Here is a 14060-nt window from a genome sequence, read left to right as displayed (position 1 = left end):
TACTCCAGGCCAATGGTTAACAGTACAGATAGTGAGAAACTGTAGTTAGGAGACACAGTCAAAGCCAATAGGACTTGATCAAAGATTAGATAGAGACTCTGAAAAAGAAGAGTCAGGACCAACCCCCCAGAGTTGCCATTTATGGAGAGGAGGAGGCAGGGATACTGCTGAGCAGCAGGGTGAGGTGTGGAAGGGCTATCAGGAATTTGGCTAGGAGCATGTTAAGTTTGATATATCCATTAGACAGTCAGGGGGAGATGGCAAAGAGACAACAAACAGGGGTCTGGTGCCTGGAAAGAGAGTGGCCTAAAGATACAAATTACGGAGAGGTCCACGAATGGAGGACAATTAAAGCCACATAATGGATGAGATCACCTAAGGAGCGTGGATGGGGAAGAGTTCCATGCAGTGAGATCAAACACTCCAATATGTAGAGGGGAGCAGCAGAAGGCAGATCCAGCAAGAGGAGTGACAGGAGTGGTCAGGGAGGGAAGCAAAAACCTCGAGAAAGGAAAACACATTTTTCAAGAAGGAAGAGAGGTGGGGTACACATATGTCTGTATCTTCCTCTCAATGTTGCTGTGGCCCTAAAACTGCTCTAAAAAAAGTCAGTCTGCTAAAAAAAAGCAGGGAGTCAGGCAAAACTAATCTATGATGACAGAAATCAAGTTCAAAAGGGTTCATAAGGGAACTTTCTGGGGTGATGGAAATGTTCTAGATCTTATACTGAGTGGTAGTTATTTGGGTATATGTAACTGTCAAAACAAATGTAATTGAACACTTCAGATCTGTGCATTTTATTGTATGTAAATCTACAAAGAGGAATGAGAGAAAAATCCAGAAGGAACTATGCGAATAGAGAAGATCTCAGAGCAGAATTGGGAAGGAGGTGGGAATGGTGGGAAAAGAGACTGAAGAAGTAAACAGTGGCCAGACCAAGGAGAACCTTATAAATATGGTTAAGACGTTAGATTTTGCTCTTAAGAGCACAGGGCAGAGGTTGAAGAATTTTAATCATGGGAGCAACACGATCATAGTTGTGTACTTAAACTGATGGTAAAATAAAATAAAACTGATGGCTCTGGCTACAGAGCAGAGAACAGGGGGGAGTGAGACAAGTCAGCAGCCTAGGAAGTAAGAGAGAACAATGGTTCCAACTTGGAGAATAGCGGGAAGTTTCAGATCTAAGTGTACTTAGTAGGCAGGATCCTAAGACGTGATGGTGGATTGGACACGAGAGGGCCAGGAAGAGGAATTGTTATTCCTGATTCAGAAGCCTGGGACAGTGGTTCTGGTTCCTTCACAACTGTGCAAATTCAAGCAAGATATATATAAATCCTTCAGGCTTATCCCTCAGGTCTTCGGAGAAGCAGTCAGTCTGTAGTTAAGAATGAAAACTAAAATCCGACCGCCAGAGTCCAAAATCCAGATCAGCCACTTAACAGCTTTCTGACACTGGATTAATTACGTAACCTCTCTGGGCCTCAAAAATCTTCATTGGCAAAATAGGGTGAAAATAGTACTTATTTCAGAGAATTAAATAATACAATGCACGTTAGGCTTAGACAGAGCCTGTCACATAGCAAGTGGTCAGTAAATGCTGGCTCTTAACTCTTCCAAGAGTTAAAATAAAAAAAATCCAGTATTGCCTGATGATCATCAGTGTACTGCAAAGCACTCATGGATTAAATCTGATGGACTAATCATATTGGACCTCACTAATCTGCCAAATAATTATAAAGAAATTCTTATAATCCAGTAGATTCACAGATCATGTCACTCTCCTGCTTAAACCCTTCAATAGCATCTCATCGCTCCTTCGGAGGTCTATGGAAGATCAAAACCGTCCCTAGTCAGGACCCTCAACTACCCCTTTCTCATCTCTGTCCCTCCGCTTCTCCTCACTCTAGGTCTACCGGATTGCAATTCCTGAAAAACAGAGGGTCTGACAATCTTACCTACAGCAGTGCTCAAGTGTCCTGTTCCTCTACTTGAAAGTTCTCCCTGGACAATTTCTCCACTTCCCCCGTTCCATGCCAATAAAGACTAAGGCCCAGAGGGGTTGTATGTGCCTTTCCAGAAAGAATTATGTCCACAGCTGAACTTCATTATTCATTAGGGAGCTCACGGGTGGGCACACTTCTGATTATCTGATGAAAGGTATGGGGCTACTCCCCAAAATAGATTTTTTTTTTAAACTCAGAAGATATTGATTAAATGTTCAGGGCGTTTAAAATACTCCTGCAGCCCAAACTTGGATGGTTAAAAGGATTACTGGCCCGGAATTCAGAGGATGTGGTTTCACCGCCACGGGCAAATGTGGGACCTCACGAAAGCATCCTCTCTAACCCCGCGGAGATGCACTACGTGCCCCCAGGTGGGTGCGAGGACCAATCGTGCCCCGACACACACGAACACCGAAGGGGCCCCCAGCCCAGAACAGCCAGTGCGCGGGGCTGCTCCGCCCGCCCACCTTCAGCTGAGCGCTACTCGGCCGGAGCTAGACCCCTCCACGTGCACCGGGCAGCCCGCTCCGGAAGAGACCCACTCCGGCGCCGTGAGCATGCGCAGAGCTGTCCCCCCTCCCCCGCCACGAGAGCTTTCGGGGCAACGCCTCCTGCGGACGCTCGCGACCCCTTCCGCTCCCCGCCGGCTGTTCTCACCTCTACAGTGGGGATGGGCGCAGCCAGTTGCTCCGGGCTCAGGTTCCCAAACTCTTCCGCAAGCACGTCCATGGTGCGCTGCCCACGACGAAGGCAGAAACAAGGAGAATCCCCACGCCCGCTTGCGCTGCCCCCAAGTAAACTGCAGCACCCGCGAGGAGCGGTGCGCGGAGGCCTAAATGGTCCCCGCCGCTCAGGTTAATTGGTGGTGTGACAGAAACGTTCCGCCTGCTCCCGGCCCGAACCTGCGGTGGAACCCGGATGTGGCTGGGGCAAAGCTGGGAAACTTCGCCCCCTGCTGTCGCTTGGAGGTCTCTGCCGGCTAATCTTAACCGGCGGACAGGTTTAGTGCCAATTATTCCATAATTGAGACCAGTAAAGCGTATTGGTTGTAATTTTTTAAATAAGTCAAAGAAAAGGGTAAACGGATAATTTGCGCAACTTGCGCCACCGAGGCAGAGGATTCGTTTAATCCAAACCCAAACTACACATTGTAGAGTATGGAAAAATAGGAAACTTAAATGCTTAGTAGTAGGGAATTGGTTAAAAAAATTATGGTACCTATGTGTGATGGAATATTATTCAACCATCAAAATGACCTAAATTGAGGAGGGATTAACTCACTAGAGAGTAGAGCAAACAGGACAGTAATTAAGACAATGTTATATTCTCAAAGGACTGGAGAAAAGATCCGGGAATAAATACCAGGATGTAGAGAAATTTAATATGAAAATATATTTTAAATCAGGCAAAGACGGGTTATCCAATAAATGATACTGGAAGAGCTGATTAGCCATTTAGAAAAAAATCTAAGTAAATCCTTTATGGCTTATGTATTTAAATGTTAAAACTTTAAAAGAAAATGTAAGTTGAGTATGTTCGTAAGATTGAGATTGTGAAAGTCTTCAAGGACAGCAACACAGAAAACCTAAAGGGAAATATTCATAGATTTGGTAATATAATTGTAACCATAGTTTTAGGATTCCATGAAAATGTAAAATTTTCTGAACAGGTTTTTTAAAAGATTTTATTTACTTGAGAGAGAGAAAGAGTGAGCGCAAGCAGGAGAGAGGCAGAGGGAGAAGCAGTCTCCCCATTTAGCAAGGACCCCGACATTGGGGCTTGATCCCAGGACCCCAGGATCATGACCTGAGCCAAAGGCAGTCACTTAACCGACTGAGCCGTGCAGGCACCCTTTCTGAACAGATTTTTTAAATTCACCGTGAATAGAGTTCTTTAAAAACACAAGTTGTTAGAAAACAAAGTATTGGATTGGTAGCCCTATTTTAAAATGAACTCATACAGATCAATAGGAAAAACTCCCATTGGAAGAAAACAGGGCTAAAGATACCAGCAACTGTTTAACTGGTACACAGTTTCCATTTGGGAAGATGCAAAATTTGTGGAATTGGCAGTGGTGAGGATTGCACAACAGAGTGAATGTGCTTAAGGCCACTGAACTGCATGCTCCAAAATGGTTATAATGGTAAATTTTCTGTATATTTTGCCATAGTAAGTTATGAAAATTTGTAAATATACATTTGCCATTTTCTCGTTGTGAATGTATAACCCTTGCCTGCTGTTCGTTTAATTTCTGAATTAGCAATTCTTAGGAGATACAGGCACTGAAATTTACTTGAAGTAGCTAATTAAAAGAATCTTAATCCTGTGCTTGAAGATCTTACAGTTTACTTAAAGAGACACTTTCACTTTTGTATCATCCTTGTGAATTACCGGAGAGCAGCCTATTTAGAATCTAGCATGGAAGGGATTGTGAGGTGATTTTTAGATGGCAGAGTTCTCAAGTTTGGCCCAGATGTGTTGGCTTACTGCTCCAAAGTCCTCTTGGCTTTCCACGCTCAAAGTGGTTCTCCAATTTTAGCGTCTGAATCAGCTGGAGAACTTAAAACAACCTCAATTTTCATATTAGGCAGGTTTGGGCTGGGGCCTGTAAATTTGTAGTTCCAATAAGTTCCCAGGTGTTGCTGATGCTGCTGGCCCAGTGATCACACTTTGGGAATCACTGTCCAACATAAGACATATCGCTGGATACCATATCCTCTGTTTATGCATCTGGCTCTTCTTCAGACCCGGAGCTCCTGGAACAGGAACTATCTCCTTTGTCTTTGCATTCCCAGGTTCTAACCCATGTTTGTTCCTGAATAAATTTTTGTTGAATAAGTAATTTGAAAGAAAATAATGCAGTGAGTATTAATAAATTTGATATTTCTTGTTTTAAAAAACTTGTTTTTTGTTTTTTTTTTTTAGTTTGTCTTGAGAAGAGATGGATCGTAGCAGGGGTCCCAGAATCCTGCATGGGAACAATTAGCTGGCGCTGAGTGGTGTCAGGGCCCTTAGACCCCAGTTGCCATGATCCTTGCAACCCTTCCCTTGTTGCACCTGCCTCCCCCCTCCCGCCGCCTCTGCCAGGTATTGGCATTTGCCCCCAGGTCAACCCATGACTTCTTTCTGATGCCCTAAGGAACTGAATTTTTTTTTTAAATATTTATTTATTCATTTGAGAGAGCGAGAATGAGAGAGAGTACATGAGAGGGGGGAGGGTCAGAGGGAGAAGCAGGCTCCTCGCCGAGCAGGGAGCCCGATGCGGGACTCGATCCAGGGACTCCAGGATCATGACCTGAGCCGAAGGCAGTTGCTTAACCAACTGAGCCACCCAGGCGCCCCCTAAGGAACTGAATTTTAAAAACCAATAAGCCAGAAGCAGTCTGTTTCCTGCTGTCACATCCTTTTCTTGAGATATTAGTGCAAAAAGACTCATGGTTTGAGTAGAAGGCTGGGCATTTTGGGAAGGGAAATCTCGGAGGGAAAAATGGCTGACATCTTGGAATACAGTGCTATCACTTAAGTATAAAGTGCTGCAATAGTCAGATGAGAAGGTGACCAATGCCATGGAGAAGTGGGTAGGGGAAATAGGGGCAAAAGAAAGAGGAAGAACAGAGGTGTCCAAGCTGGACTTCCATTTACTGATCATTTACTCTATGCCAGGCATTGGAATAACCACTTTGTGTGCATTCTCTGATTGTAATGATCAACTGCTGGGAGGTAAGTATGATTATCTCCACTTGACAGGAGAAAAGACTAAGGTTCATAGGGATTAAGAAATTTGCCAAGCAGAGCTGGAATTTAAATCCATAAATATCTGACCCCAGAGCTCATGCTTTCAACCGCTCTATCATAATACCACACTGAATGGATGGGGTGGCAGAAGACATTTCAAGCAGAGAAAAACAGCATGAGCAATGGCATGAGAGCTTTACACAGTACCACATCCTGACAATTGAGTGTGGTTCTCCATAGGGCTTGTCTATAGGGAAGTGTCTGTCGATGACACTAGAAAGATCTATTGGGGCTGGGCAATTATTGGCCTTTATGCCATGTTAAAGAAATCAGACCTTACTTTGAGAGGCTTCAACATGAAGACACTAGAAATGAAAGAAAAGGATTGTCCTTTCTTCTTCAAAATCTTGATGCATCCAGACTGGGAGAACACATGCGTGATCCTGATTTCTAAACCTGAATAAATTCATAATAGAACTAGCAAAGACTAGAACAATGTTGGGGAAAGAACATGGGCTCTTCAGTCTGGAAAGGCAAGGGCAAAGAGGGAGTCCATGAAGCCATCATTTCACAAACAGCAAGGTGAGGCTGAACATGGACAGAAGCCTCTAATCAGAGAACAACCTGCATTTTGAGCAAGGGTGGATGGTCCAAAAACCTCTTGCTGCCTGACACGCCCACAAGCCCCTTCTTTGAAAAGCCTTGCATTTTGTCATGAGATCTGGCCATACTGGGAGAACTGATAGGGCCAGGAATCTGCCAAAGACAGCCAGGCAGGGGAGCTGAGGTGGCTTGTCAGGCATGAGACCCCTACCCAACGCAGGAGAGTGGGAGAGAGGAGTGACCATACTGACCAATGGCAATTAGACCCAATCATTTCTCTCTGGGATGTTATTCATTAAGAAGGACCAGAAGGGAGGGCGCCTGGGTGGCTCAGTTGGTTAAGCGACTGCCTTCGGCTCAGGTCATGATCCTTGAGTCCCAGGATCGAGTCCCGTATCGGGGCTCCCTGCTCGGCAGGGAGCCTGCTTCTCCCTCTGCCCCTCCCCCCTCTCATGTGCTCTCTCTCATTCTCTCTGAAATAAATAAAATCTTTAAAAAAAAAAAAAAAAGAAGGACCAGAAGGGAAGGCAGCCACAGAAAGAAGCAGAGAAGTAAAACGCCAAGGAAGCTTTTGGAAGCCGTGAGAAATACTTTTGATTGGATGACCTTAGGAAACCTATATAGCAAGTCGTTTAAGAGCACACTTTCCAGGGTAAGACTCTTTGGGTTCAAAGACACTCACCAGCTCTGTGACTTTGGACAACTTCCTCGGCCAATCTGGAGTCTCATTTTGCCTGTATGGAAATGGTGATAAAGCCTGCCTCCCAGGGTGTTGTGCAGTTATAGGAGGTCAGGTGTATGAAGTGCTTAGAGTATTCCTTGCCTGCCAGTGCAGCTGCTGAAGACAGATTCTGGGTTTTCTTCTTTATAAAGCCTTGCAATAAATCCCTCGGCCCCTTTCCCTTGAAATCTGAAAGAGGCTAACATAGTAAGCTTAGAGATGAGAAAGAGAAAGCTTCACCCCAAAAATAGAGAACAAGAGGACACAAGTCAGTAATACAAGCATACTTTCTAAAAGATCAAATCAGGTGCGCCTGGGTGGCTCAGTTAAGCGGCTGCCTTCAGGGTCCTGGGATGAGCCCCACATCGGCTCCCTGCTCAGCGGGGAGCCTGCTTCTCCCTTTCCCACTCCCTTGCTTGTGTTCCCTTTCTCGCTGTGTCTCTCTCTGTCAAATACATAAATAAAATCTTAAAAAAAATAAAAATAAAAGATCAAATCATAAATGATTACTAGATACAATTAGAACATGTTGGGTTTGTCACTTTGCTTTGCAGCTGTCACCAAGGACAATTACTGCTGCCTCTGCATACCCTTGAGCTTCTCTGCCAGTGACAATACTGGGCTTAATGAACCGTGGTTCTGATGGGACATGACCGTTTCTGTTCTGATGTATTTAAGTACTTGACCATCACAGCTCACAGTACTAAAACCTCCTGAAGCTTGAAAGAGATTTAGGACTAATAAATTACAGTTATTTTAACGTATTCTGATGACATTATGCTTTGGAGTTTGCAGACGATTTTGAATACATTATCTCATTTGATTCTCACAGCATCTCTGTGAGGTAGGGTAGGAAACTGGTAAGGAAATTAAGGAAACTGGCTTGAGTTCATACAGCTATTAAGTAGAGGAAGTGAATTCAAACTCAGGTCTTGTGACTCTCAGTCCCATGTTAACTTTCACTAAACAGTGAGTGGAAAATTTTGGAACTTACCGTCCCCAGAGGTGGAACAGGCTGAGCTTCAGTTTCAAGAAGGGTTCGAGTTAGAAATAAAAATATGTTGCACAACGGTGCATACTTCGCCACGCGGACGCAGCGCTCTCTACTGCTTATCCTGGACCTGGCTTCAAAATCCTCTCAACACAGTGCTCTGGAGAACTACTAGTCAAAGACCAGAGCAGGCACATGGCTTTAAACCTTTTTTCAGGAAGAGAAGATCCATGGGCCTTATTTAAGGAAGCTAGAAGGACCCAAGGTAGAGACTGCTAATACTGACCAATATATCCAAATCAGCCTCTTCTTCCTCAGCACCTTGTCCTGCCTCCCTTGCAGTTAGACGAGGCCACGTGATTGAATTCTGGCCAATGAACCATCAGTGGAAGTGGGCAATCCTTTTCTTTCCCTATCTTCTGAGTGAATGGAGACTTTGAAGAGCTAGGGGGACATCAGTCACAGGATGGATGGAAGTTGGGCTTCTGAAGGGCTGAATGGAGTAGCACCTCCCCGAGAGCCCACCAACCTACCCACTGCTTTGAACTGTAATTTGAGAAATGTGGGTCTATGAGGCCACTGAGATGGGGAGCTATTTGTTCAACAGTTCATCTGCACACACCAATAAAGGCTGACTTCACATGCCTATACCCTTCCTTGAATCATCTTATGGTGTTATTCTCAGAGGCAATGCTAGATTGGGTGAGCTCACACATTGCTCACATTCAAATTTTAAAGACCTCACAAATGTACATGATGGTGGATTTTTTCTTCTTCTTCTCTTTCTGTTCCTCAACAAACCTTCTCCATTTGGAAGACATCTCTAGTTGGGTGACTGTGATGGGACCATGGGAGTCTAAGGGTCAGCTACTCCCTCATTCCATCCCCTGCAAATCAGAGCCCGGGCACTTGGTCTAGATTCTTCTGCTTGTTGGTATCTGGGACTTTAAATCTTGAGCAAATGAAGCAAAGAAGCAAGGACAGTTGAGAAATCAGTCTCTGAAGCCATAAGACTGAATCCAGCTTGGCCAGAGTCCTGTAGCTTGCATTGCCCTGGTTCCTACCCATTTTCCAAGCCTGATTGATTAAGAAGATTCTGTGAGGTACTTTATAGCTAAGCAATAAGATCCCTTTCTGCTTCAGTTGGTGTGGGTCCATTTCTGCTCCTTAAACCCTGTGTTCATGTGTGAGTGCATGTATGTGTACACACTCCATGCAGAGGAATAGTCCAGCACCAACAGCAACTGTTCTTTGCCGGGGTAATCTTTCCAAAACATAATTTCCAAATACATAATTTCTAAAACATAACCCTCTCCTGTTTCAAAAGATTCAAATTCTTCATCTATTTCAGGACAAACCCCACAAATTTTAGCATGACATCCCAGAACCTTTTTACCTCTCTCGTTTCGCCTCCCCTCACTTTTACTTTTCTACTGGGTGCTGGCCCTTGGCTTGCCATTTCTCCACACCACTGTACTCACCATGCCCTTGGCCTATTGTGCCTTCCCCTTTCTTAGCCCCTTGGCAATTCCTGCCTATCCTTCCTGTTGTAGCTCAAGAATGATCTCCATGAAATAGAATTTGATGGTATTACCTCTAGCACTATGTGTACTTGTTTTATGGCCCATATTACACTTTGTTGTGATGGTTCACAAGTTTGTCCTTGTTACTAGGTTATAAGCTTCTTGAGGATAGTGTCTGTCTAGTCACTGTGTATCACAACACATAGGATACCTCTGGGCGTATAGTATATACTTAGTAGGTATTTGTTGACTGACCAACTGACTGAGTGACTATGACCTGATCTCTTTAAGGCTCTGACAATCACCGGAAGAATCATTCTAGAACAACTACAATAAAGACTGTACAATATCCAGCCCTGAGCTACCCAAAGGTGGTTTAGGAAACAAAGAGACACTGGCTATCTTGAAATAATTTTTAATGTTTTAAAATTTAACTAGTGCACACAATACATGTTTTAGCAGAAGAATGAAAATGTGTGTATGGTGTTTAATAAAATTGACATTACAAAAGAAGACCACGTTAAGAAAACTTCAAAAGTAGAAGTAAACATTTAAGTAAAACAAAACAAAACAAAAAAACAAAACAAAACACAAAACAACATGCTAAGGGATATGCTTTTAAAATCCTAATAAATGTAGTTGCTTAAATCCAGACTTGAGACATTGAGATTTACTTTGGGACTTAAAAAAGGAAAAATAAAGCTGCAGAATGCCCTTCATTTAAAATGCATTTAAAAAAAATGTCTGCACATTGTTTTCCTGCTGGCAATTGCAATATAATCAAGTATATAAGAATACCAGCTGGATTCCAATCTGATGATAAAAAAGTACACCACCTGGTCTTCCTGTTAAGTATACAGTTTACCTCAGAAAGCAACAAGAAGTCACACTACATATTACTTTTCCATGTCAGACCCTCCCTGCCACCCATACTCCAAAGTGAACAGAGTTGAAAACTACTTCAACTTAAGTGAAAATGAAAACAAAAATCTTCAGCACCTTATAGTTTCTAAGCACAGGACTACACGGGCAGAAGGGAAATATAGGAAGAGGGGGCGGAAAACGGGTAAGACCAGTGATGTGCTCTTCAGGAAAAGTTACTTATACACAGCTGCTCAGATGGATAGAATGGCTGATTTATATATTGGTCATTGTGAGAAAAAAAAAAAAAAGGACTTTCAAAATTTCCTCAAATTTTGGCAGATCCCTCCAAAATGTAAAGTTCGGAGGTGATTTACCCACACAATCATTTCCTAGAACTTTATAAAATAATTAGCACCATAATGGTGGAAGTCATAGTGAGGAAAAGGAGGTAAGAAAGAAAGGAATGCTCCTTTTTACGTCCTACCCACTCTTCCCCACCAGACTATGAAGATTCAGTGAGTCCTTAGAGAACAAAATAACCAAAATGTGTTTGATGGGAATAAAGTACTTTCTAGACCGAGTCTGCCCAGACTGGAGTGTTTCCCTTAACATTTCAAAAGAAGTATTCAACTCCAGGACAAGCCGATTTCTCTAAAATCCCAATGACAGCCAGTGCCGGCTTGGCCGAGTTTTGCTTTAATGCTCAAGAATGTCAAATGATAATGATACTTAGAAGAGCATCTTGGTCACAGCAGGGTAAGAATTTAATCAACACAGGGGGCATTTGCTAGCAAGTTATATGGTTAAAAAAAAATCCAAAGTTCAACTATTTCTTTTTCAGATGTGAACTTCACTGAGAACAGTGATCTCCTGGGGATCTGGTTTTATTGTTAACTTCCCTTATTATAAATAAATCAATTCAAACCACTCCTGCCTTATGTAAAAATATCAAAATCTTATATAAACCTTACCTATGGCCTGAGAAATGCAAGGACATTCACTAAGATATTTGTGCAAAAGTTGTTTCTCTCAGAGGGCAGGATAAATTGCAGGCAGAAAAACCAACCTCTAGAATAAAATTTTAGAAGGGATTTTTTTTTTTTTCTATTTTCACTACATGAACAAGTTTTATCTAAAATTTGTACATAGCTTTAAAATATTTAATAAATTTAAGTTCTAGACAAATACTGACAATTGGTAATATAAAATGTGATTTGGTACATTTGTGGAATTTGAAGACTTACTATGTAAGTTTCTATTACACATTAATAATATTTAATTGTACATTTCAAATACAATTATGCTTACTTCACATCATTTATTCAGAACATCAATCCCCTTGGTTATTCTCACGACTTCCAACCCTTTAAGAAGTTGTACCAAAATTAAAAATCATTAGATTTGATAGTGACAAGTGAGGAAATACAACTCCTTAAGGTTGAATGAATAAGCCATATATGAATACTTAAGAAAACCTTACAAGTATTATATAGGTAATATAATTACAAATTGTTTTCTGTCCATTAAAAACATCTCTTTTGAACTTGAAAATATGCATGAATAGGGTCTATACGATGTGCATGTTTTCTGCAACGCTAATATTACTGGATTTCACAAATTCAGGCTAACACTGCACCACGAACAGGACGGAGAATGTGCTGCATCTGTAATGCCCCTGGTGGAAACAGACTGGGTACCAAAGTGCTGGATTTCCAACCTCGCATCCAATGTCAGTTCCTCTTTAGTTAGAAGATGAGGCATCCGCCTTCCCCATGGCTTCCTCGCCGAAGAGCAGCTTTCGAAGTATGTTTGCATAAAATGGTCCGTACACTTGTTTGTTGAGATTCACAATGTTTGCATATTGAGAGCCTAGCACTTCTAGCTCCTGCTGAATGATGGCAAGGCCTCCTGGCACGGGAGGCATGCATTTTTGAGGACTTGGAAGACAAAGTAGGCTTTTCATGTATAGTTGGATTCGTTTATCTGGAGAAAAAGAAGATATCTTTATCTGTCCCATTATTAAAGAACATGATTTTTAAAAAGAAATGAGAATAGTAATTATGGGGGCGCCTGGGTAGCTCAGTCAGTTAAGTGGCTGCCTTTGGCTCAGGCCATGATCCCAGGGTCCTGAGATCAAGCCCCACGTCGGGCTCCCTGCTCAGCGGGAAGCCTGCTTCTCCCTCTCCCTCTGCCTGCTGCTCTGCCTACTTGTGCTATCTCTCTGTCAAATAAATACAGTCTTAAAAAAGAATAGTAATTATGGTACGTGAATTGCAGTAATATTCTCAATTCTTTGCCCTCTCTGTATCCATGCTCTTTATGAGGTAGCTTTGCAGCTCTTCCCATCGAAGGCTGGAGACTGTTTCCCCGTGTCTTGAACTGCGGCTGGCCTTATGGCTTGTTTTGGCTGATAGAGAATGTGGCAGAAGTGCCGGTATGCTAGTTGCATGCAGAGACTCCAAGTGCCATGGTTCACATCTGCTTTCTCTACCCACCACTGCACGTGAACAAACCTGGGCTAGATGAGAGACCACACCGAGGGAAGCCCAGCTGTTCCATCGGAGGCCGTCCTAGACCAACCTATAGACAACAAGCTTGCAAACATTTGAGAGAGTCCAGGCAAGATCAGCAGAGCTACCTACCCAAGCCACAGCTGACTGCATAAGCAAGACCAGATGAACTACCCGGGTGCCCCACAGACTTGTGAACAACACTGTATTTGTGGGGTTTTTTTAGGTTCTGGAGTTTGAGGTGCCTTGTTACACAGCAATGCAGACAAAAAAACGTAGAGCACTTTGGGAGTAGGACAGGGACTCTTCTACAAAGACTTAATACTTAATGTCCATGATTTTAGTCATGTACATGAAAGCTGAGTTTGTAAACTGGCACTGCTAGTTCAACCCCCCACAATGTTTTTTTTGGGGGGGTGGGGGGTTTAGAAATAGACACTCTTTAAAATCAGGGGATTTCACATAGAAATCCAAATTTCTGGTTCCTCTTGAAAAACGTAGAGATGCAAACTTGGGGGCCCAAATTACCACATGACCAGGGTGACCACACATCCAGGTTTTCCCAGGACAGTCAGAGTTTACACCTGCTGTGCTGGCATAATTAACAAGAATGCTCTAAAAAGTGTCTTGGTTTGGATAATAAATTATACAGTTGCCCCACCTATGGCCAACAATCTGGAGGCACTGAGGAGGGGCTGCCCCAACTGGCACTCCGGCTGTCCGTCCTCTCCATCCTCCTACTTCCCTGCTTCAATGCAACTGCATGTGGGCGACTTTACAAAAGGACGAAATGCGTAAGTAAATGAGGCTGCAATACTACCGGACAGACCAGACCCGCTACAGGCCACACTGCCTCAAGGACTTCTTTTGGAAACGGAAACTGCACAAAGGACAGTTTACTAAAGAGAACACAGTGCACAGGATATGGACCATGATGACATTAATGAAATTCTTGTCTCCAAACACTTCTCCCAAAAGTCACACATTGCAGCTAGGTCTGACCTAGAATTCTAAGTTCCCAATGTCGCATGTCTTGTCTTAGCCAGAACTGTTTGCTCTTACTGGACGACCCTTCCCTCTCATCTCATCTCTGCCCGAAGTCCAAAA

General features: G+C 43.1%; 2 protein-coding genes across 6 annotated transcripts in view; both read right to left on the bottom strand.

Annotated features, from left to right (window-relative positions):
- POLR3B (RNA polymerase III subunit B) overlaps positions 1-2915 on the bottom strand; it is a 105537-nt gene extending 102622 nt beyond the window's left edge. Inside the window, exon 1 of one of the 2 annotated variants that reach the window (XM_081822348.1) lies at positions 2664-2915. In XM_081822348.1, coding sequence (XP_081678474.1) covers positions 2664-2735 — 72 coding nt within the window. In that variant the 5' untranslated portion in view covers positions 2736-2915. The remainder of the gene's footprint in view (positions 1-2663) is intronic. The other variant, XM_081822347.1, reaches the window with a different exon arrangement.
- Positions 2916-9978: 7063 nt separating this feature from the next.
- The window catches only part of TCP11L2 (t-complex 11 like 2), a 65623-nt gene continuing 61541 nt past the window's right edge, over positions 9979-14060 (bottom strand). For all 4 annotated transcript variants that reach the window (XM_081822343.1, XM_081822344.1, XM_081822342.1 and 1 more), the window contains one exon: positions 9979-12426. In XM_081822343.1, coding sequence (XP_081678469.1) covers positions 12185-12426 — 242 coding nt within the window. In that variant the 3' untranslated portion in view covers positions 9979-12184. The remainder of the gene's footprint in view (positions 12427-14060) is intronic.

Source organism: Leptonychotes weddellii, chromosome 5 (assembly GCF_054177405.1).
Source record: "Leptonychotes weddellii isolate Sample4059 chromosome 5, ASM5417740v2, whole genome shotgun sequence".
Classification (NCBI taxonomy): Eukaryota; Metazoa; Chordata; class Mammalia; order Carnivora; family Phocidae; genus Leptonychotes; species Leptonychotes weddellii.
The sequence above is the reverse complement of the archived record's forward strand: the minus strand, read 5'-3'. Positions and strand labels throughout refer to the sequence as shown.